The 21,186-nt window shown below is 49.9% G+C and overlaps 1 protein-coding gene across 6 annotated transcripts in view; it reads left to right on the forward strand.

Annotated features, from left to right (window-relative positions):
- RUSC2 (RUN and SH3 domain containing 2) overlaps nt 1-21,186 on the forward strand; it is a 67,174-nt gene that overhangs the window by 34,556 nt on the left and 11,432 nt on the right. For 5 of the 6 annotated variants that reach the window (XM_032988121.2, XM_042804422.1, XM_032988123.2 and 2 more), the window contains 4 exons: nt 13,018-15,096; nt 17,477-18,262; nt 18,792-18,992; nt 20,212-20,355. In XM_032988121.2, the coding sequence (XP_032844012.2) occupies nt 13,125-15,096; nt 17,477-18,262; nt 18,792-18,992; nt 20,212-20,355 (3,103 nt within the window). In that variant the 5' untranslated portion in view covers nt 13,018-13,124. The remainder of the gene's footprint in view (nt 1-13,017; nt 15,097-17,476; nt 18,263-18,791; nt 18,993-20,211; nt 20,356-21,186) is intronic. The other variant, XM_032988125.2, reaches the window with a different exon arrangement.

Here is a 21,186-nt window from a genome sequence, read left to right on the forward strand (position 1 = left end):
TACCGTTGGTCAGGTTCCAAATCATTAAATAGATTAAATAGATTCCAGCTCATTAAACTGATGTCATTAAAATGCAAAAAATGCCTGGATATCACCCTGGTCATAAGGGACTTTACTTGTTAAGCATCTACATATGAATGTTAAGGTACATAAGAAACTGAATGGAAAATTATGGTACAGAGTCTTCTAATGTTGATAACACAAAGCAGGGGACATCTCACTGTTAATGGCGAAACGATGTGCTATTTGTCACCCCAGCTCAGAAGATTGACCACAGAATTGGAGGCAATTGAGAAACTGCCCAGGAAACTGCAGGAAGTCCTAGAAAACTATCATAAGAGGAGAGACTGAAGAAATGGGAATTATTTGTGTTAAATGGAAAACTGTAGGGTTTGTGGTATGAGATAATGAATCATCTAGAGAAATACGATAGTAATTTATGAGGTGCCCTGCTTGTAACATGGAAGTATTCCAGGAAATTAAGGAGGATTATTTGAAACTGATAATAGGAATAATTTTCACATACTGTGATTAATTAGTCATGAACTTGCTGTCAAACTTCAAAGCCCAGCAATATTCCCAAATGTGAATTTTGTGTGAATAAGACTACCCAGTGTATTTATAGTACGTGTTCAGAAGTTGCAGAGTTTTGAAACCTGGTTGAGCTGAGGCCTATCTCAGTGTAGGGGCTTAGGAGAGGCAAATTCTTCCTCACCACTTGTTGCAGGTACTTGTTCTTTTCTCCAAGACATCGGATACAGAAAGCACACAGCAGCTTCAAGAAAGGAGGTATCCAAATGGGAGGTGTCCTATCTTGGGAAGATCTGTGAGCCTACAGTCTTAAGGTGTCTCCTCAGGCCTCTTGAACACCCTTGAAGTAATTAAAAGCTGAGTGGTCATTCTTCCACTAGACCTGGTGTGTGCCCTGGGCCTCTGGCCTGCTCTTCCAGTATAGAACCAAAGATCATCCCTGTTTGCCCTATTTTTTTTCTCCTACGGAATAGGTGTATGCACCTTCTGCAGCCCAGCAGGACTTTCCTCAGCAGAAGACCTTAGTTAATCCAGGGTTATCAGATTTAGTTAGTAAGACCCTTAATGCTCTGTTGAGCCCCATCATTCCAAGCCTAATTAGCACATGAGCTGTCTTGTGGAGTGATATCCTAAAATAAACTGTCCCGAATAGAGCTTTACAAGCAGAGTTTGGTTTGGGTTGCCAGCCTCTGTAAGGGATAAGTTTCTCCTCTCGGAAGAAAAGTATGTGTAATCATTAGGAGTGCCTGGTCTGCTTCATAAGTATTTTATTAAGGTTCTGGCTTGCCTTTTGTTAGTTCTGTTGCATGGAAAATGTTACGTAAATTGATGCTGTGGTTTCATCCAGATCCTCTTGAGTTCTGCTTTGTTGCTGGCCATGCAAACATAGAAACACACCCACACATCAGGAAGACACTTGGAGAGGAGTTGGTGACCAGACCAAGGATCTGGGAATACTCTTGTACGTGAGCAGAATGAAAAGCTTGGGACTTCTCAGAGGGGTAGCAAATGTCGTAGAAAAGATGATACTCTCCCTGCCGTTGCCCAGGGAGCAATGAAGTTAAATGCCCGTATGTTCAAAAGGACTGACAGATAACTACTACTGTAGTCTGTAATTTGGTGTGGAACTCACAGATTCAGGAAGTTACAAGCCCTGACAGTTGCAAGAATTCAGAAAAAAAAAAAAAATGGAATGCTATAAGGGATGTCAAGAATATATAGCACTATGTATAGGCTCCTAACTTTCTATGGTGGGTGATGAAAGCCACCTCTAGATGTGAACTGTTCCCATATGGAGGAGACAGCCTGTGACTTGGGGGAGAATGGAGCAGCTGGTCTCTCATTTGCCCCCTTTGGGGTTATTGCACCTCACTCAGACCATGTGAACTCTGCTGGCGGGGGTGGAGGACAGGACTTTACCCATCTGATTCACTCCACAGATGTCTGTGTTCCTGTGCTGAAATCAAAACTTCCCTGTAGCACTTGATCCATGAAGTGTGTTCATCTGTCCATTACATCTTTCTCCACCCTCTATTTCTGTGCTAGTGACCATGGGTCTCCTTGATTTTGTTTTTCTTGAGAATAGGATTCTTGATAGACTTGTTTTGGCCAGGGAGGTCATATCAAGATCTGCTGTGGAGTGCAAAGAGTGTTTTCTAATCTTGCACAGTCTTGCTATGTTCCAAGGATTTGTTCCCTGTTCGGAAGCTTCTGGTCCCATCATCTTGGAAATCATTCTGCTTTTTTTATTCACCCACCCTGAATTCTGCTGCAGTGAGATTCAGATAGGATTTGGACTTGATTACAGAGGACCTGTTTGTTCAGGGACCTGGCCAAAAAAGGGTCAAGAAATGCACAGTCTTAACAGTAATCAAGCAAATTCCCTTTCCAAACCTGTGTGCTACCTCCAGCTACATTCACTGCAAAATCCAGCCTGTGGTCTAAAAGCAGTCAGCTGTCAGCAGCAAAAGTATGTGTGGTCCTGATGTCCTTCAGAGGGCAGGATAAATTTGATACATTAGTGTCACCAGATGCTGCCTTTATTGGGCTGATACTCAGCCTTTTGCTTTGTAGCATCCTATCATCCCCAAATCAGGGTGCTGCCAGCCTCCACAACATTGAATTGATTATTGCATATTCCTGCTCTGGAGAGACAGAAAACTTCTTCCCGTGTACCCAGTTATTGCTTCTGGTATTGGCAGAACCTCCTAGAGCTAGGAAGGGTTAAAGTTTCCTGAAGTCTTAGCAGGAGTCAGCTTTTTGATGTAGAAGCTGTTTGAAAAACCATTTAGATGTGCACTGTGAAGAGGAACATCTAATAAAACCAGGCCGCTGCTGGGATGTTTTCTGTTTGTGCTTGATTTTGGAACTCCTGATCTGATTGCACACAGTGTGTATTAAATTCCATGTAGGATTGCATCATTTAAAAATAACAGAGCTCTGCAGATGCAGGCATTCTGCCTGTCTCGCAAAACTGATGCCCATCACTGTTAGGTAATGTCATACCTTCATTGCTTCTCCTGTTCACTTGGACATGGCTACCTAGTCCTGTTAGCAATCCATTGCACCACCATTGTGTTCAAGTCTGAAAATAATCCTGGTGAGGCTTTTTGACATCTCTAGCTGCTCTATGGTGGCTTGTGTGGTGATGCTTCGGTTATTTCAAGAACTTGGCCCTGCTGTGGTTTTACTTCACTCTCTTGTAGCCACCTTTGCTGCCTGTTCTGCCTTTGCTGTGTTGCTACATGGGGTTGTACATCTGTAATCAGCCATCCCAGAAGTGTTTGGTTTTTACTTGATAGTGAGTGATTCCTACATACATGGAGCTCTGGGCTGAATAGACAGTAAACACGATTTTACAGCCTCTTTAACTGAGTTATCTTAAGACAGAGTTCCTTATTTTTTAGATTTTCTCCAGTGATCACTGATGCTTTTGCCTTGCAGGGAGTGTTTTGCAGCTGTGATTCCTGCAAGGGGTGGTGTGGACAGAAATGCAATGCCAATTTTAATCTGGATGGAGAAGAATCAATAGTGAAAATATGCAGCCATGGAGTGGCTGGAGTCTGTATGAATGTGCTGACGTGTACTGCAGTGAGATCTTACCCACTGTGAAGACAGATCTTTCAGGGCTTAGCTCATCTCTTTTCCCCTATCATGAAGGTGATAGGGGATCTGGAACTACCTGAGATGGAGCTGTCCTTGTGTGCTTTTTATTTTCACAGATTAAATTTGCTTCTGAAATTATCCTCCCATAAGACTTGGGTAAGCAGAGCCTCTCCTTTGCCATGGTCCGGGAAACACCAAGTTGTCTGAAGCCAGATTCCAGTAGACATTAGGGAGGAGAGTCCTGAGGGCATGGTGGAAGTGATTTGTGACCTCTCACCGAGAGGTCCTTCCAAAGTATAGTAATTCTAGGGATGTTTCAGATTCCCAGCAACCCCTGAAATCTCCAGTCCTGTTGAGAATATCTCCATCCATACAAAGTATCCCCTCCCTCTGCAGCTCTTGCTATCATCTTGGGAGCCTTGCCCCTGCAGTGCACACCTGAGAAAGAACGGCTGCTCATTCACCATCGCATGCAGCCGTATAACAGACTTTGTGAGCAGTTTTTCCATTTCGTATGCCTGCAGGTACAGGTCCAAGAGCTGTCTTTGATTCAGGAAGCTGCGCTGAGCTTGATGCCTGAACTCTCTCAGCAGGACGCTTAATTCCCTGCCCTCCTGTGGCTGTTGTGGTGGAGAGTTTTGAGCTCACGGCTCACAGGCATCGAAGTTGGTGGGAAAACCTTCAGTCCACATTTCTGCCGGCTTTGACTCTGGTTCACCCACAATTGCTGGCAGTGTTTTTGTCACTACTCAGCTGCAGCCTCTGGTTCCCAGGGTTCTCAGTCGGGCAGGTCTGTAAAAGGAGCACGTTCACGAGGCACCCAGCTGACAGCCCTGCTTTGCCACTAAGCCCTGGCCAGAGCTGTGCAGTTAAGGAGGAGTTAAACTTGGCATCTTCAGCTACTTATTCTGCCCAGCAATTTAATTTGTTTATAGGATTTTTGTCTTTCTGTGTGGGCTCTTGAGTGCTCTGGGAGCCCTGTAGCAGCAAGGCTCCAGCACCCAGGCAGATCCATGTTTCAGAAGGGAGCTGTGTAATTTATGCTTTTGTAAGCTCTTCAGTATGTTTTCAGAGTACTCAGTCAGAAGGGTGCTACAGAAGTATAGTCCCTCACCTGCTGCTACTGGAGTGTCTGTGATAAGAAAGGATTTACTGTGTCTGCAGTTTAATTCAGCAGCAATTTCAGTGTGATCTTAACAGCTAGAAACATCAGTCTTTTTCTCCTCTGTGTATTTGCATATAGTAATTAGGAGCATATGTGGTGAGGGCTGGGGCAGAGGCTGGCCAGTGGGGAGAAGGAGGAGCAGGTTCCAGCCCAGATCACTGCTGTGGATGCTCCTGAGTCACAGCCTATAAGTGGCTCCTGCCAAGTGCCACGTGCCAGATGATGACTCACCAAGCAAGGGAGCACAGAAATGGGAGAAACTGGTTTGGTCACTAGCTGGTATAGATCTGCTGCTTGAGCTATTTCTGATGTCTTGTGTAACTCAGAATGCCCAAAGCAGCTGGGGCTTGTTTTCCTCTGACTGGGAGACAGTACCTGCCTCATGCTAGTTGTGTCATTGGCAGGAATATACATACTGCTTACTGTTTATTTTTGTCTCACACACCCTCTCATCTCTGCTGGCAAGACCCTCATCCCTGACCTGCATAGCTCCTTGCTGCCATGAGCGCAAGGGCTGTGATTGATCATCACGTGCTGCAGTTTCCATTTTGAACAAATCATAATCCTGTACAGTTCTGGGATGTAATAATACATTAATCATGAGCTTAGTCAGTCTGTCCTGGAAACCGCTGGAAAAAGGCCTGGCCCAGACAGCACCTCATTGTGGAAAGAAAAGGGAAGTGATCATTTTAGGAATCACTGTTTGCTCAGCATCAGAAGCGGAACCAGCCTGAGCTGAGGCAGAAATTTAGGAAATATTTAGTCTTTCTGTCTTGACGAAGCCCCCTTTAAACACTTGAGTGCTGGAATATTTGCCCTGGGACCAGGCAGACCACCCTCAGTGCTCATTGTTCTCCTAGTCCCGGAAGGAGAGCCAGAGGTTTAGGATGAGTCAAACAACCAGTATTTCCTTTTACACCTTTTCTTTCATTAAAGGTGCTGGATGATTTACTAAAACATTTAATGATGGCATGAGTTTGACACAGATGCATTAGCTGACGAGAAACAAACAGATGTCCAAACAAATACCACTAGTTAGTCCCACTGTACAACTTACAGGCTTCCTCATCTCCATCCTCTTCTTACTCACCCCAATGGTTCAGACTGGTCCCCAGGCCACTCATCTTGTGCCCCTCACACGTCTTCACTGATGCTGCTCCCTGAATGCCCTCCAGTTTCCTGTAATTTTCCTGTTAAGTTTTTTTTTTTTTAATAATTCAGTCCTTTGTGGCAGCTTTTGGAGTGGCAAATCTGGTGCAGGGATGAACTGTGTTACTGGGAACTGGTGCTGGAGCCAGTGAGGCCTGAGATCCCCCATGCTGTCTGACGAGTGGTTTTGGATTCATGTCCCAGCCCTTTTGCCTGGAGGTAGACTTACAGGGAGTAAACTGAATATATCTCTCCCTGTGGAGCAAAGAGGAGATGTCTGTATTGTGCCTCTGTCTGCAAGCTCACACAAACCGTTGCTTTTTGCAGCATTTCTGCTTGTACTTGTTTTGTAGAGCTGTGTGGTTTCTTCGGGCATGTTAATGCAAATGCTCTGCAGGAGTCAGATATTCACATGGAACAACCCTTACAGAACAACCAGCTCCAATACAAAAGGATTTTTGCTGGTTCATTTATGAAACAGAATGTCCAGCTTTTAACCCTGTTTTTCCATCTTTGACCCTTGAGTGACTTGATGGATCTTGTCCATCTGAGGAAGGTGATGACAGTGAAACCACAGCTATTCAGAAAGAAGCAGAAAGAACCCTCACAGTTAAAGGTTTCCATTGGGCATTCAGTTTCAAAGATGAAGTGACTGAGATTTGTAGAATAAGTAATCTGTTCAGAAAAGCCAGCCTCCAAAAAGCCTTGTTCCTCCCTCTTCATCCTTTGTGCTATATGTGCAATCTTTTTGCATTTACATACATTTATTTCTGAAATCTCTCCATGCCTCCCCCAGTATTGCATTACATTTTATGAGGAAACTTGTGTCGCTGTATGTTGAACCCTGTTGCCCCACATGTGCAGCTGACAGTGCTGAGCAGAGCAGGGTATTAAGTAATCAACGATGGAACTCCAAAAGTGTGAATGGATCAGAAACAGATAGTGGGGTATGCCTGGAGGTATTTGACCACCACACCTCATGCATCATCACTTGGAGGCAAGGCTGGAGTTTGCACCATCCCCTTCTAATTGAAGCAGAGCCTTGCAGGCCATTTTGGAGACAGTTCTGATGGCTTCTGCATCTTCTCAGCAGTGTTGCAGAGGCAAGAGGTTGTACTCCAGAAGCCATGGAGCTGCACCAACCACCCTTCAATTAGCACAGTGTCGTCAGTCTTTGAGGATACGACAGAGGAGGGGTTTGGGAGCCTCTATGTAGTGCTCAGCAAAGACTTAACAAGGCATGAAGTGCAGAGCCTGAAGGGCTCAGCTGTGCAAGGTGCTTCATGCCACTGTTATCTGCAGCATGCTGCCTCCTTTCTAAAGGGCAGACACGGTTTGGTAGGTGGCTCTCAGATCAGTACTGAACCATCCTTTGTTGCTCAGCACTCAACTCCTATTTACCTAGAGTTTTGCTGCAGCTAAGGCGTTTTTGCCATGTGTATTTATACATGGGGGTACAAGCATTCATGAGCAGTTCCACGCCACACCATATGTATCTCACAAAAAGCCATCCTTCTCTCTGTATTATCTTGACTGGAATGAAGCATCCCCAGGTAATGAATGTCTGGCCCTCACCTTTTCCAAGTAACTCTTAGCACCTCAAGAAAGAGCTGACTGAATAAACAACCTGTATCTCCTATCTAGCAGCAGATGGTGTCAGTCTGGAGAAGGCAAAAAATTTTGACGTTTGCAAATAAAATGGCTGTTGCACTGATATGTCTAGAGTCATGGTGTTCCCCCTGCCTTGCACTGCCACGACATGATTTTCCACACAGGGATTGTTATGGGATGCTGTGTTTGCTATTGTGTGTGTAGGATTGAGCAGGTTTCAGCACACTGTGGGTTTGTGCTATTGCAAATGATAAATAAGAAGAATGAACTGATTTGGCAAAAAGCGTTGAGGTACAGACTGCCTCTCCATCTCTGGAAAATTCCCCCTGCAAAGGGGTATGAGGGGTTTACAAAGAGCTGATCAAAGCCAGCGGAATCCAAAACTACTCTGCTTGCTGGATTTTATGGCCCAGTGTCAATCCCAGTCTACCAGACCCTGAATAGGAAGTGGGAGAATCCTTCTACAGTCTTCCAGAATCAGGGAGGGAGAGTGAAGAGATGGTACTATTGTCAGGGAGGATGCTCTGATGTTGGGAACTGGATAACCCCTGCACTGGCAGTGCCATTGCCAACCTCCCTCCATCCCTAAGACAGGAGGAGGCCAGAAGAGATGTCCTAAGAGAAACAGCAGGGGTATCTAGGGCACAAAAAAAGTCATGCATATCCCTAAAGAAGCTGTCAGAATGGCTCCTGGCAGGAGCTGGCTGCATGCCACCCGTGATATGGGAGCTCGGAGCTGTGTGCTGGGAGCAGGCTGTGGGTGCAGGCAGAGTGGGCATCCGTCTGCTGCAGCATCTGTGGCACTCAGTGAATCACAGTCCACCCGGGGAACCTGTGCTGCTACTGAAACCAAATAGCTGGGCAGTGTTGCATGTTACAGCCAGCGCTCCAGGGAGACAGCTGGGAAATGGCTCTGTCAGCTCCCTTGACATTTTGCTGTCAAATGTCAAAGTGTGCCTGTGCAAGCTTTGTCCTCCCACAGCAGCATGAAGTGTGTGATGCTCAGCAGGGCTTGTCAGCAGATCGATGCTGCTGCTGGGAGCCGGCTCCAAGCAGCCATTTCCCAGAGGCAGCAGAGAACTGGTGCTTCATCAGTGAAGCGTGCTGTCATCACAGTCTGCATCCTCAAAATTATGCTTTTCAAGTGGTTGTATTGTGGCAACACTCAAAAGATAGCAAAACCTTATGGAGAGATGTGATCTGAGCCCTGTAATCAGCTACAAAGGCAGTAATAAGGGTAGGGGAGGCCTGCATGAGCAGATAGGCACGAGGGACCAGCTTTTTTCCCGTAATGCTGGCAGGCGTGGGGAAGGAGACAGAATAAATAGGGGCTCCTGCTGCTACATGTACCATCAGTGATGCCCAAGGTCCAAAATGTGGCATGAGCACTGTAGAACGCCACTTTCAGCATGTATGTGTCCTAAGCGCAGGGTCTGGAGCTGCTATTACCCACAGTGTTTCTTGAACAATGTGATCTTGGGAATCCCTGGTGTAAAAGAACTTCCCCCAGGAATCAGGCTGCGGAGAGACTCACTCCTTTAAGCTCCTGCAACAGCAGCTGTGGGAAAGGAGCCAGAGGCTTGTCAGAAAGAGGAGTCACTGAAAGGGGAGTGAAGGTTGATACAGGCATTAGGGAGGTTATAGGTGGGGCTATAGGTATGTTCAGGTAGGGGTATGTTCAGGGTCGCACAATAGTCCAGCTGGATATGGGCCAAGTGGTCCAGGTGACCTTTCTACTTCAGAGCCCAATACTGGGTGAAACATCCCAGCAGAAGCAGACATGAGGGTGAGTGTACCCCTCATGTAGGTCTCATCATGATCTCTGGTAGAGTCTACCAGAAGTCTTGTCTGTTCGCCAGCACTGGTGTTAGCATTAACTTTTACATCATTGGGTGTTTACTGTAAACACCGGATCTGTTTCCGTCTTTGTATTTTTTTCCTGCAAGCATCATCCTGTGTCTGTAAGAAGCACTACTATGTGTGGGAGGAATGTACTTCTGATCTTTTTTTTAGCATATTTTGATAGCTATTCTTATGCCATGAAGCAGAAAGAACTGAAGTTCCTGATCTTTCTGTGGAGCTGTCTCATTGCTTATACTGTTGTTCTAACTTCACTTATCCCACATTTTCTCAGTTTTCCTCCTGGCTCCCATGTGCCTTTGCAGCTAATCACAAATGCTAGGGTAAGGTCAGCAAAGGCAGATACTGTGGGTGCCACTTTCTGGAGACTGAAGGTCAGTGGTGGCAGCAGATCTAGGGTCATGGAGTTCAGAGCAGGATCACATTATGTGGTGTCAGGGTGCTGTGAGCAGTGAGGATGCCTGGATGAGATACGGGATGCAGGTTGCTGAGCAAAGGTGTTTGGGCCAGGGTTTTCAGAACAACTGGTGAATCCATGAGAGCACTAGGTCATTTTATAATCCCCCAGGATCATCCTGGATCACCACTGTCTTCTGTGATTTCTCCCTCTCCTTGCTGCCTTAGCTGCCCTCTTTCGTGGTTTAAGGCCCAGAAGGCAACTGAGCACCACGCAGCCGCTCACTTACTCCCCCATCACAGAGATGGCAGAGGCAGGGAGAATATGGAGCACTAATCGACTCAAGGAATCCATCTCAGGACTGGGAGGAGTCACCCACCCATTATGGTTACAGGCAGAGAACAGACTCAGCGGAAGAAAAGAACCATCACTTTAATTCAAGCACAGCTGTTCACTCACCCATTCCCCTCGCAGGAATGGGAAGGAGAAAAATGAAGCAAAATGGCTCAGGAATCCACCTACGGACAAGGAGGGTGGCTCACCCACTAGGGTCAGGGGCAAAAGACAGGCTCATTAGGGGAAGGAAAAGAAACATCACTTTAATTCAAACACTAACAAAGACAACACTTAACAGACAAGGTGGGACAGTGAGAAGCTCCACCACACCCAAAAACACCTCCCCCCACCCCTCCCTTCTCCCCGGGCTCAGCTCTGCTCCCCATCTCTCCCCCTCCTCCCCCAGCGGCGCAGGGGGCAGGGGATGGGGGTCACAGTCAGCTCCTGCTCCTTCCTTCTCGGGAGGTGGGGGAACACCACACACCCCTCCCCTGCTCCCCGGGGCTCCCCTCTCACTGCAGACAGTCCTCCACGAACCTTCTCCAGCGTGATCCCTCCCCACGGGCCGCAGCAGCTCCCGAGCTGCTCTGGAGTGGGTCCCCCCCGCGTGTTGCAGCCCTCCCAGCGCCGAACCACAACAGCGGGAGCCGCTTCTCCCCTCAGAGTCCCGGCTTGCTTCAAGCACAGCCTCCTGCCCTGGCGTGGGCTCCTCCACTGGCTTCATGTCAGGCTCCGCTCCACTGTGGACCTCCACGGGTGGCAGGTGGGCAGCCCTGCCATCTCACCATGGGATACAGGGGTCTCTGCTCCGGCGTACCTCCTCCACATCCTTCTTCTTCCTTCCACTAATCTCTGTGTCTATCCTTCTTACAACTCCTCCTCACAAGTCCCCTCACAAGTCCCAACCTCCTCCCAGGTTCCCCTTCTTAAATATGTTATTGCAGAGGCGCAGCTGATCGGCTCAGCCCTGGCCAGAGGTGGGTCTGACTTGGAGCTGGTGAAGCTTTCAAGAAGCTTCTCACAGGGACCACTGCTGTAGCTCCCTGCCCCTGCTACCAAAAAAAAAAGCTGCACCACAGAAACCCAGCACAACCTCCCATGCATTTCTGTTGTGGTTTGAACCCAACCAGCAGCCAAACACCCCGCAGCTGCTCGCTCACCCTCCCCCATCCAGGGGATGGGGAAGGGAACTGGAGGGGTGAAGGGAGACTCACAGGTTGAGATAAAGTTGATAAGGTTGAGTTTAACAATTGAAATAAAATAAAACAATAACAATAATAGAAAGCACAAATGGGTAATGCACAATGCAATTGCTCACCACCACTGATACCCAGCCTGTTCCCAGCTAGCAATCCTGAAATACCAAGATCCCACAGTCACAATCCCAGAAGTGAGAGGGAACCCCCTCCTTCCCAGCAGACCCTCCTTTATGTACTGAGCGTGGTGTGGAATGTTTCACTGGCCAGTTTGTGTCTGGTGCTCTGGCCGTGATCCCTCCCAGCTTCTTGTGCACTTGCGCACAGGCAGGACACGGGAAGTTGGAGAGTCCTTGATCTCTTATCAAGAGCTGAAAACATCCGTGTGTTATCAGCGTTCTTCTCATACCCAGTCCTACACTGAATCCAAACCTCAGCGCTATTCTAGCTGCTAAGAAGAAAAATTAACTATCCCAGCTGAAACCAGGACAACTTCTCTGCGTTGGCTTCTCTGACATGTAGAAGGGAAGGCAAGAGAGAAACCCCCTACAGACTGTCCTAGGGGTGCTTGCGGGCTGGACCTGTGGGTTAGATGAGGAAGGAGGAACAAATATGTTCTGTACTCTCCCATATCAAATGTTGGTGAACATCTTCCTCTAACTTCATGAGAATGTGCTATTTACTGAACACTGAGGGACTGGGGCTCTTTGTGCCCTGCCTGTGGCTCTTGGGACTGTGGCAGTTGTACTGTTGTGAAATGCAGCAGATAATAAGATAAGCAGATAAGTGCCACAGATAATGTGTCAGAGTGTCAGAGAACTGGGAACCAGGCATCCCAGACCATGAGAGGAACCAGTATGAGCTGAGGCTTAACCATCAGCAAAAGATTGGCTGAAGGCAGTGTGCTGTATGGGACCTATTTAACCATCACCAGTGGCTCCCCATGGCCTCACTGAAATCATCCACTCCTTTTCATGGGAGGCCCTTGTATACATAAGTAGATACATACTTTGGCATGCTCCCCTGGCAACATTAAAACAGCTCAGGACCTCATGGGGGCTTCTGGATTTTGGAGAGGAAGGATTGTTGCTGCTTTCCTATTCCAGTCTGTTCCTGCTTTCCAGTCTGCCTGGACTTGTGGGTCTCTAACATTGCAAGGCTTGGCAGTGCAGTTCAGTGCTCGGTTCTTAAAGGAAAGCTCAACGTACCTAAAGGGAGACGGAGATACTTAATGCAGTGTGAGAAGGTGGACGGCTCTCATCAGAGTGCAGCACTTCCTTTCAGCCCCTCTGCTGTCTGCGCGTTTTCCTGTGAGCGGACAGTGCCACCCATCCGCAGTGAGGCTTTCATTTGGCCCAAAGCCTGTGCAGCGCTTTGGCCACTTGAGTGAAATTGGTGGCTCACTTAGGTGAAGTTTGAGAGGGGTCGGCTGGAAGCGCGAGTGTCATCCCAGGAGTCTGTGGGGAGAGGGATGTGTTTGTCTTACATAGTGCTGCTTTCCCTGAAGAAGGACAACTTGGGACCTTGTGCTCAGGTAGTTGTGCTGATGAGGACCAGTCTGTTTGGTCCTTGTTGGCACGTGAAGCCTTCAGACAAACCCAGGATGCTTTAACCAGTCACTGCCTTTCCTGAGAGGTGACTTCCTTTGTGTGTTTGTCTCTCTCTAGGTATCTGAATTCCCTCATGAGAAGTATCCTCCCGGCCTCTCACGTGCAGCCCTACCTGTCCATGGGTAGCACCAGCTTAACTGATGTCCTGAAGAGCATTCCTCACCATGGATAGTCCACCCAAGCTGACTGGTGAGACGCTGATTGTCCATCACATTCCCCTGGTGCATTGCCAGGTCCCCGACAGACAGTGCTGCTCCGTGAGCAAAAGGACCAACCCCTTCTGCCAGCCAGAGCTCAGCGTTACACGCACCTCTGCCCTTCCAGACAGAGACCTTTCACAGGCTGACTCCTTGGTGTACAGCAGCTTTCTCCAGACCTCCGAAACCTCAGCAGAGGCCTCAGGCAACAAAGAAGGCAAAGCGAGGGATTTGATTGTCCCTAGTGTCAGTAAGAGACACAACCCTTTCCTGCTGAGTGAGGGTGAAGACCTCAGCATCTTTGGGGATGACCTGGGTCAAAAATCTTTCCACCTTCACAACTCACTTGTGGCTGGCAAACCTCCCTTTCATCTGCATGAGCTGGCTTTGCCCCCTTTCCACCTCCACGACTCCAACCACATTGTGAAATCCTGGAACATGGCCAGCCGGTCTGGTGTGGTAGATGGGCAAGAGGACAAAATCAGCAGCGACGACGTCCAGAAGAGGAACAACGCGAACAGGTGCCACCAGGCCTCGGAACGCATGGAGCTGGATGAATGCAGCTGCCATCGCGGCAGCTCCTCACACTTTTCCTTCGATGGTGGTGACCAGGAGTGGAATCAGAACACGGGTGAATCACTGAGGAATCAGGATGCCCTGCACAGCCGGACGTGCAGCTGTTCCAGCTCGGAGCTCCAGCACTGCCGCTGCTACAGTTCATCGAGTCAGTCGGAAGCGATAGACCAACAGATGGGCTACATCAGCGACTCTTCCTGCAACAGCTCTGATGGGGTGCTGGTGAACTTCAGTGCTCTCTACAACAAAATGAACGGCCATTCTCGCTCTAACCTGAACTCAGCCAACCTGTCCTGTGATTCTTCCTTCTGCAGCCACTCAGATACAGGAGCTTTTTACCTGGATTTGCATTCATCACCCACAGAATCCAAGATGTCTTGCGAGTCGCATCACCCAGAGAGTGCAGGGAAGGTGTGTGGGTGTCAGCACTCCTCCTCGCCTGTCCTTGATGCTAACTGCAACTCCTACCACCTCCACTGTGAGCCTTGCACTTCAGAGAGCTCAGACCTCACTGCCTGCTTCCAGAGCCAAGCACGGCTCGTTGTGGCTACTCAGAATTATTATAAGTTAGTCACATGCGACTTGTCTTCCCAGTCATCCCCCAGCCCGGCAGGATCTTCCATAACTAGCTGCTCGGAAGACCATACCAAAGGTAGCCCAGCCCAGCCCACTGAATACTATCTGTTTAGAAGGCCTGACCTGAGACAACCAGAAAGCAACGTGGAGTGCAATGAAGAGGAGGCAAAGGGAGAATCCACCCAGAACATGATTGAGGGTCAGGTCTATGTGAATGTGTCACCACCTAACCTCAACACAAGCCGACAGCGCTCCAGGAGCTATGATCAGAATCTGGACAGGAGTCCCAGCAGCAGGCTGGGCTCCTTGGAGCGCATGGTGAGCTGCCCCGTGAAGCTGAGTGAAAGTCCAGCAATACCGATCCAGAGTTCTCCCCCGAAGCGAGTGACATCTTTTGCTGAACTGGCTAAAGGCCGGAAGAAAAACGGCACCTCCCCACCACTCCGGTCCAGTGGTGATTCCTCTTTGGAGTTCTCCCCTATCCCTGAGACACAGCGGGATTGCCCAGCCTTCCTTGAAGAAAGAGCTCGCCGCAGCCAGAGTCTTCCACCCATGCCCTTTGTCCATGGCCTGAACCGGAGCTGCGAGGGCTTCTGTTTGAATCACGCTTTTGGGGACAGCCAGGCTTTGTGTTCCACCAAAGATTCGGTCTCCAGTGAGAAGGTTCCCAGTGGGCATGGGGCAGGTGAGCAAGCCCCTCTCTCCCTGCTGACGGAAGCAGATGCCGGCTTCTCAAGTGGCTCTGCCAGTGGCCACGGACAAAGAGATGTTAGAGCCCGAGCAGACGGTAAGGAGCCAAACTAGGCAGAATGAAGTAAAAAGAAAAGCTGCTCTTTGGGACATGAGGGAACAGCAGAGGAACCTGCATGGCAGTGGGAGACCAGTGCCTGTGCAGTTTGTTTCCTGGCCTACCACTCCCTGGGACAAAGCCTTGCTGTGCTTATTTCAGACCCAGATCAGTGCCAGTGTCTTGTCCTTGTGTTTTTGAAGCCTCTTGAGGTTTTGTGCAAACCTCTCATATCGTGTAGGGGAAGACAGAGCATCAGTACTTAGGGTCAGTGCAGCTTGGAGGATTGTCACCCTTCCAGAGTCTTGTACTCCTCCAGTCAATGAGAATCACCTGCCTTTATATCCTGAGACAGAGATGTGAAGCTGCTCAGCAGAGACATGTTCCCAGCAGATAAAGGGAAAGGAACTATTGAGTTTTTAGCCTTTCTTCTTTGAAGCTACATGGGACAGAGTTAGGGAGGGAAGAGGCATAGCCAGCAGTCTCCTCTTGATGCAGTGTCAGGGACCTCACAGAGTCTGTTGGGATAAGTCCTGCAGAGATTAAAGGAGCTGTGTGTTTCTGCTGGAACATCGTGGTCATATCCTCCACAGGTCACTGGATTGCAGCAGAGGTTCCTATGGAGGATAATTGTCACAGTTCCCTCTGCAGGAAAGCCTGTAATGCATGAGTTGCTTTGCACTTTGATACTGCAGTCAGTTGTCCTGGTGAGGAAGCTATGCAGCAGCCCCATCAGAGGTATGGCCGTTTCTCCAGCATGTCAGGAGACCCCTATCTCTGCCCTAGACAGTTCTTGTACCTGCTTCACAAGTAAGAGCCTGACTAAAACGCCTCTGACCAGACTGCTGCAGTATATAGCCCCTAACATGCCAAGGATCAGACTGTCTTCATTTAATGCCCTGAAGATTTCTGGTAGGAGATAGGGAGAACATGTTCATTGCTGTGGCAGGTGTGGGAGAGATTTTGGCCTTTGGAGCAAGAGTTTTTTAGGTATTTTCATGTTTGTTTATTGAGTCTTGAACTTCTGCCTGGTGTGGGATGGGAAGGAAGGCAGGTCTCTGCTGGGAGAAGGCACCCCTCAGTTTACAGAGGGAGTGTGTGGAAGGAGCAAGAGCTGCTCAGAGAGGAGGGGGCAGACAGGAGCTCTCAGAGCAACAAATCCCAGCAGTTCCTGCACCCCCAGCTGGGGTCCCTTCCTCTGCTCTGTGGCAGCAAGGTAGGCATGAGTGCTGCGCAGAAAGCTCCTGCCTGCAGCTGGAGACAGAGGCAGAGCTGCCTTGCTCCAGCTGAGAGCAGCATGCAAGCCTAGAAGGGTCTAAGAAAGGACTAGAGGGAAAGCAAGCCCTGCTAAAAGCTAACTATAGGGAAAAAGGCCTGGCACACCCCACAGGCAGCTGGTTACACCAGGCCTGTGCTTAGGATGGGTCTTTTGTCCCCACATTTGCTGTGGGCTGGAGGAGTTGAGGGGAAGCAAGGGCAGTGCCACACCGCGCTGGGATGTGGCGTGGCTGCATCCAGTGTTGTGTGTTATGCACTGAGTGCACAGTGTGTCATTCTTCAGCTGTGTCCCTTGGGATACTGTGGCCCCACCAGGAACTGGAGGCATGCATGCATAGAGATCAGCCCAGCACACTCCCTTAGGACATCCCTGTCCATCGTTTGCTGGAGCAGACCTCTGCTGTCCTGGGTTGGAAGCTCTTTTGTTTCTGCTGCCATCCTGATTTGGTTGGAAACATCCTGCTTAGGTCTCATACAGGCAGGGGGATGAAAGGAGCTGTGTGTTCAGAGAGGAAACAGCTACGGGAGAAAGAAGAGGGAGGGGGAAGGGGGAGCAAGCAGCCTTTCTGGCAGCGCTGCATGCGATGTGGGATGCTGAGCTGCGGTGCTATCGTATGTAATATTTGTGCTCAGCTGGGTGAGTTCTCAGCACATCTGGGAGGGGACTTTCATTTGGGATAAGAAAGCTTGCTGTACCAAAGCACGTTGGGCCATGTCTTTGTGGTACCACGTGAGCAGCAGCAGGTTGAGGTCCGGCACTTGGAGCCATGATGTTGTGCTGTCCTGGGAGCAAGGGATGGGCAAGCGATGTGAAGCTGATGACCCTACCAGAAGAGACAAGCTTCTGGTGCAGCGCTCTACTCTTCCAGACAGCTGTCAACAGCTGGAAACACTTCATTTGGGGCCAAATGTCTTTACCCTGTCAGTTCATGATGTGTCTAACCAGTTCAGACTTGAACCACTCTGCATGTGTCACTGGCCTCTAGCTCATTCTCTTCTTCCTGCAGCTGAAAGCACATTACCTTTTGCCTGTGATCTGCCGGGCTGACAATGATTGTCCCTCTGCCCATCCTCACAATTGTCCCCCTTTCTCTCCCCGAAGGTGGTGGCACAGACAGCAAGCCTGTGGTACGCTACAGCAAGGATCAGCGTCCCACGACTCTGCCCATCCAGCCCTTTGTTTTCCAGCACCATTTCAGCAAGCCACCCAAGGCCCGTGCCCTGCACAGCCATTTCGCCTCCAGCCTCTCCCAGCTCTACAGCTTGTCCAGCAACCGTCCTGCCAGCCAGCAGATCTCCAATTCCCAGTCCTCAGCCTCAGCCACCTCGGCAGAGCAGGCAGCGGTGAGGGGGAGACAAGCCCACAGCACGCTCCTGACCCAACGCTCAGTGGATGGAGCTGCCTCCCACAATGATGGCTGCATTAAGAAACCTGCCCCCGAGACAACCCGGCCGTCCCCCCTGGGCAGTTACTCTCCTGTGCGATGCAACGTGCCTTTCTTTCAAAGCGTGGACTCTTCTTCCTCACCCACTGCGGAGAGAGCTGGAGAGAGCCAGCCTCCCAGGAGCAGATCCTGCCCCATCTCCGCAAACTTGCTTCCCACGAGGTCTTCCCCTGCTGTCAGTGCCATGCAGCCCTCTCAAGCCATCAAAGCTGATGCCTTGAGACAAAAGGAGAACCCCAAGCTGGTTCCCAAGAAGGAGGCACCGCTGGAGCCGAGCCCAACGCTTTCTGAGTACCGACTCCACAGTGGGTCCCTCCCACCCCTCTCGGTGGGTGGTATGCCCGTGAGCAGAGTAGGAGGCCATGCAGATCCCCATTGGAGAAATGGGAGTGAGACCAGCAGCTCTGGTCCCCTGAGCAGCATGGGAATACGGCCCCTCAATGGTAGGTACCCATTCGCCAGGACATGCTTCTCTGAAACATCTCAGCTCCCTATAGCTGTGGCTGATCCCTATAGTACCACTCTCTCTTACAGCCACGGCTCAGTGCAAAATTGTGTCTGGGTACTGCAGTGCCCAATAGCCCCTACTATCACTTTGCCTGCAAAAGGAAGTCCTACACTAAGAGTGTGTACCTCCAGTCCCAACTCCTACACTGTGTCTCCAGAGAGGGCAGTGTGGGCTGCTGATCTTGCAGCACCCCATGCCAGGTGCTTGCACCCCCAAACCTGCTCCTTCTATGCCCACAACCACAAGGCCACCCAGGCTCCTGCCCTGCTCTGCCAGGCTGTGGCCTCCGTCTCCCTCCATGTATGTGTGCTAACGTCCTGAAATGCTGCTGGACTTTTAACTAATGTGCTGTCTCTCTTTCTCTGTCCTTCTTCTTTATCATCTTCTCTCTCTCCATTTCCCTTCCACGTCCTCCCATTTGCTCACATCCTCCCGTCTGGTGCTCACTGCCTGCGGCATCCTAGCAAACCACCTCTCTCCCCAAGCACTGAAGTGGCGGGAGTACAGGCGGAGGAACCCCCTGGGTCTGGACCGCGTTTCGGGGCTGCCCGGCTTAGCAGGCAGCCTAGACAGGAGGCAGCAAGAGCCTCGGCTGAACCGGGGGAACCCCATCTTTGAGCTCCCTGGCACTCTCAACACCAGCCATTTCCACTGCAAGCTGAACGGTGCGCACCACCTTTCTGCTGGGGGGTCCTGGGAGGTGACGTTGGGACTCAGGTTCAGCCTGGCTTCATCACTGCTCTGCCCACTCCAAGTGGGAGGGATGATGCATCTGCTCACAGGGAGGCCGAGGAGAAGGTGAAAATTGCCTCATGAATGGGTACAGTCTATGTGGAGGCTCCCTTCTCCACAGGCTGAGAGCAGTCAGGTCTGTCTCTGGGCTGGTTTGAAGGGGAAAGTGAACAGCCCAAGAGCCTGCTCAGACTTCAGCAGGTGCTCCTGGGCTGTGTCCATTTTGTAGTTCATGTCTCACAGAGGAGTTGTGGCCCTTGGAGGTCTCATGTCTGTGCCCCACAGTGTCCGTTCATCTGTCCCAATCCTGGCAGCATGCTAGGTGCTGCGCTATAGCTTTCCTGGGGCAGCTGGCAGCATTGTAGGTATCCAAGGGGCTCTGTCTTCTGTTTGATTTGCCCGTATTGGCTTCCCTGTCCTCCAAAACCTGTGCAGGAAGGGCTGAGAGGGCAGGCTGCTTTTGACTGAACCTGTGAGAGTCCTCTGGGAAGAGCAGTGTGGTCTGTCTGTGGGAGTGAGAGCGTTCTTCAGGCCAGCCTCAAGTCATGGAGGGAATTCCCCAAAGCTCCACACCTCACTCTTCCAACCCGAACAGTTTCTCCATCCCTCCTTCATGGGAAGATGCCTAGCACAAAGCTGGGGAATCAACCAGATTGAAATAGAGCACATGGAAGAGCTCCTGCAGAAGTCACCTTTTGAAAACAGACACCATCCCAGGGGACAAGCAGAAGACATGTAGTTTGTTGCCTGTGCATGCTTGTGTGTGACAGTAAGGATTCTCCCTGTGCTCTACTTTTGACCCCACTTGCTGGGGTTATCCTCACAGCAGCCCTGGGCATCTGGTGCAGCAAGGTTTCCCATAGCACCAGCCCATGAGAGTGAACCTCCCACAGCATCTTCCAGTGTCTGTGGGCCTGCAGTCAAGCTGGAGCTAGATGTTGGGTGGGCTGTGGGGTTGAACTGTACAGTCTCGCATCACATACTGTTGCTGGGAGAGTAACAAGCCTGTATCTTTGTTGTCCCAGCCTTGGACAGGATGGGGTGAAGACTGCTGCTGGTGCAGGTTGCTTCTGGGAAAAGCAAACAATGTGGGAGAGGCTTTGGTATAAGGGCTTGGGACTGAAACTTCTCCCCCCTGTCTTGGCCCTGCAGGACAGTCTATGAGGCAACTCCAGCTTACCTACACTGACTTCTTCCCTGACTACTTCTCACTAGCAGAGAAACCCCCTGCTGAGTTCTGCCTCTCCCCGGATGGCAACACAGAGTCCATCTCCATTGACTTGCTGCAGAAGAAGGGTGAGTCTGTGCATCTCTCGTGGGCGAGAGTGTGGCATAGCACAGTGTAAGGCGAGCAGTGTTTCTCTCTGTCCCATCTCATCTCTGTAGACATAATGGTTTCTTTCTCTGCCCTTCTCTACTGTAGCATCATAACTACATGTCCCCATGGACTGATGGGTGTTTCCATCACAGGTTCCTGTGTTCTCTGCACCAAGGAGTGTGTTACAGAGTATGTTTGATGAGCTTGCCCCCAGGAAGTATGATTAGAAAGGATCTTAAGTCCACAAGAAAGGGCAGGCACAGCAGTATGACGCTAAAGCGGGGCCAGCAGCAACCCCTGTGTCAGTATACAAGGCTAGACCTGTGTATCTGTATGATACTGCAGATGAGCTAGCCTGAGATCTTGTAATTTAGGTAAAAGGTCTGCTGGGTACTACATGTTAAATTATTTATATAAAAGGGTGGGAGAAAGGATTCCAAAGCAGAACAAGATATAGCTGTGATGAGACCCATGCTAGAGGCAGAATTGGGGACTGGGTTGTTGACAGCTGTCTTGGTATATTTTCAGAGGCAAGGGGTCATAGAATCATAGAATGGTTTGGGTTGGAAGGGACCTTAAAGATCATCTAGTCCCAACCCCCCTGCCATGGGCAGGGACACCTTCCCCCAGCCCAGGGTGCTCAAAGCCCCGTCCAGCCTGGCCTTGAACCCTTCCAGGGAGGGGGCAGGCACAGCTGCTCTGGGCACCCTGTGCCAGTGCCTCACTGCCCTCACACTAAAGAATTTCTTCCTAATATCTAATCTAAATCTACCCTCTTTCAATTTAAAACCATTACCCCTTATCCTATC

This window comes from Tyto alba, unplaced genomic scaffold (genome assembly GCF_018691265.1).
Source record: "Tyto alba isolate M040663 unplaced genomic scaffold, T.alba_DEE_v4.0 Super-Scaffold_42, whole genome shotgun sequence".
NCBI lineage: Eukaryota > Metazoa > Chordata > Aves > Strigiformes > Tytonidae > Tyto > Tyto alba.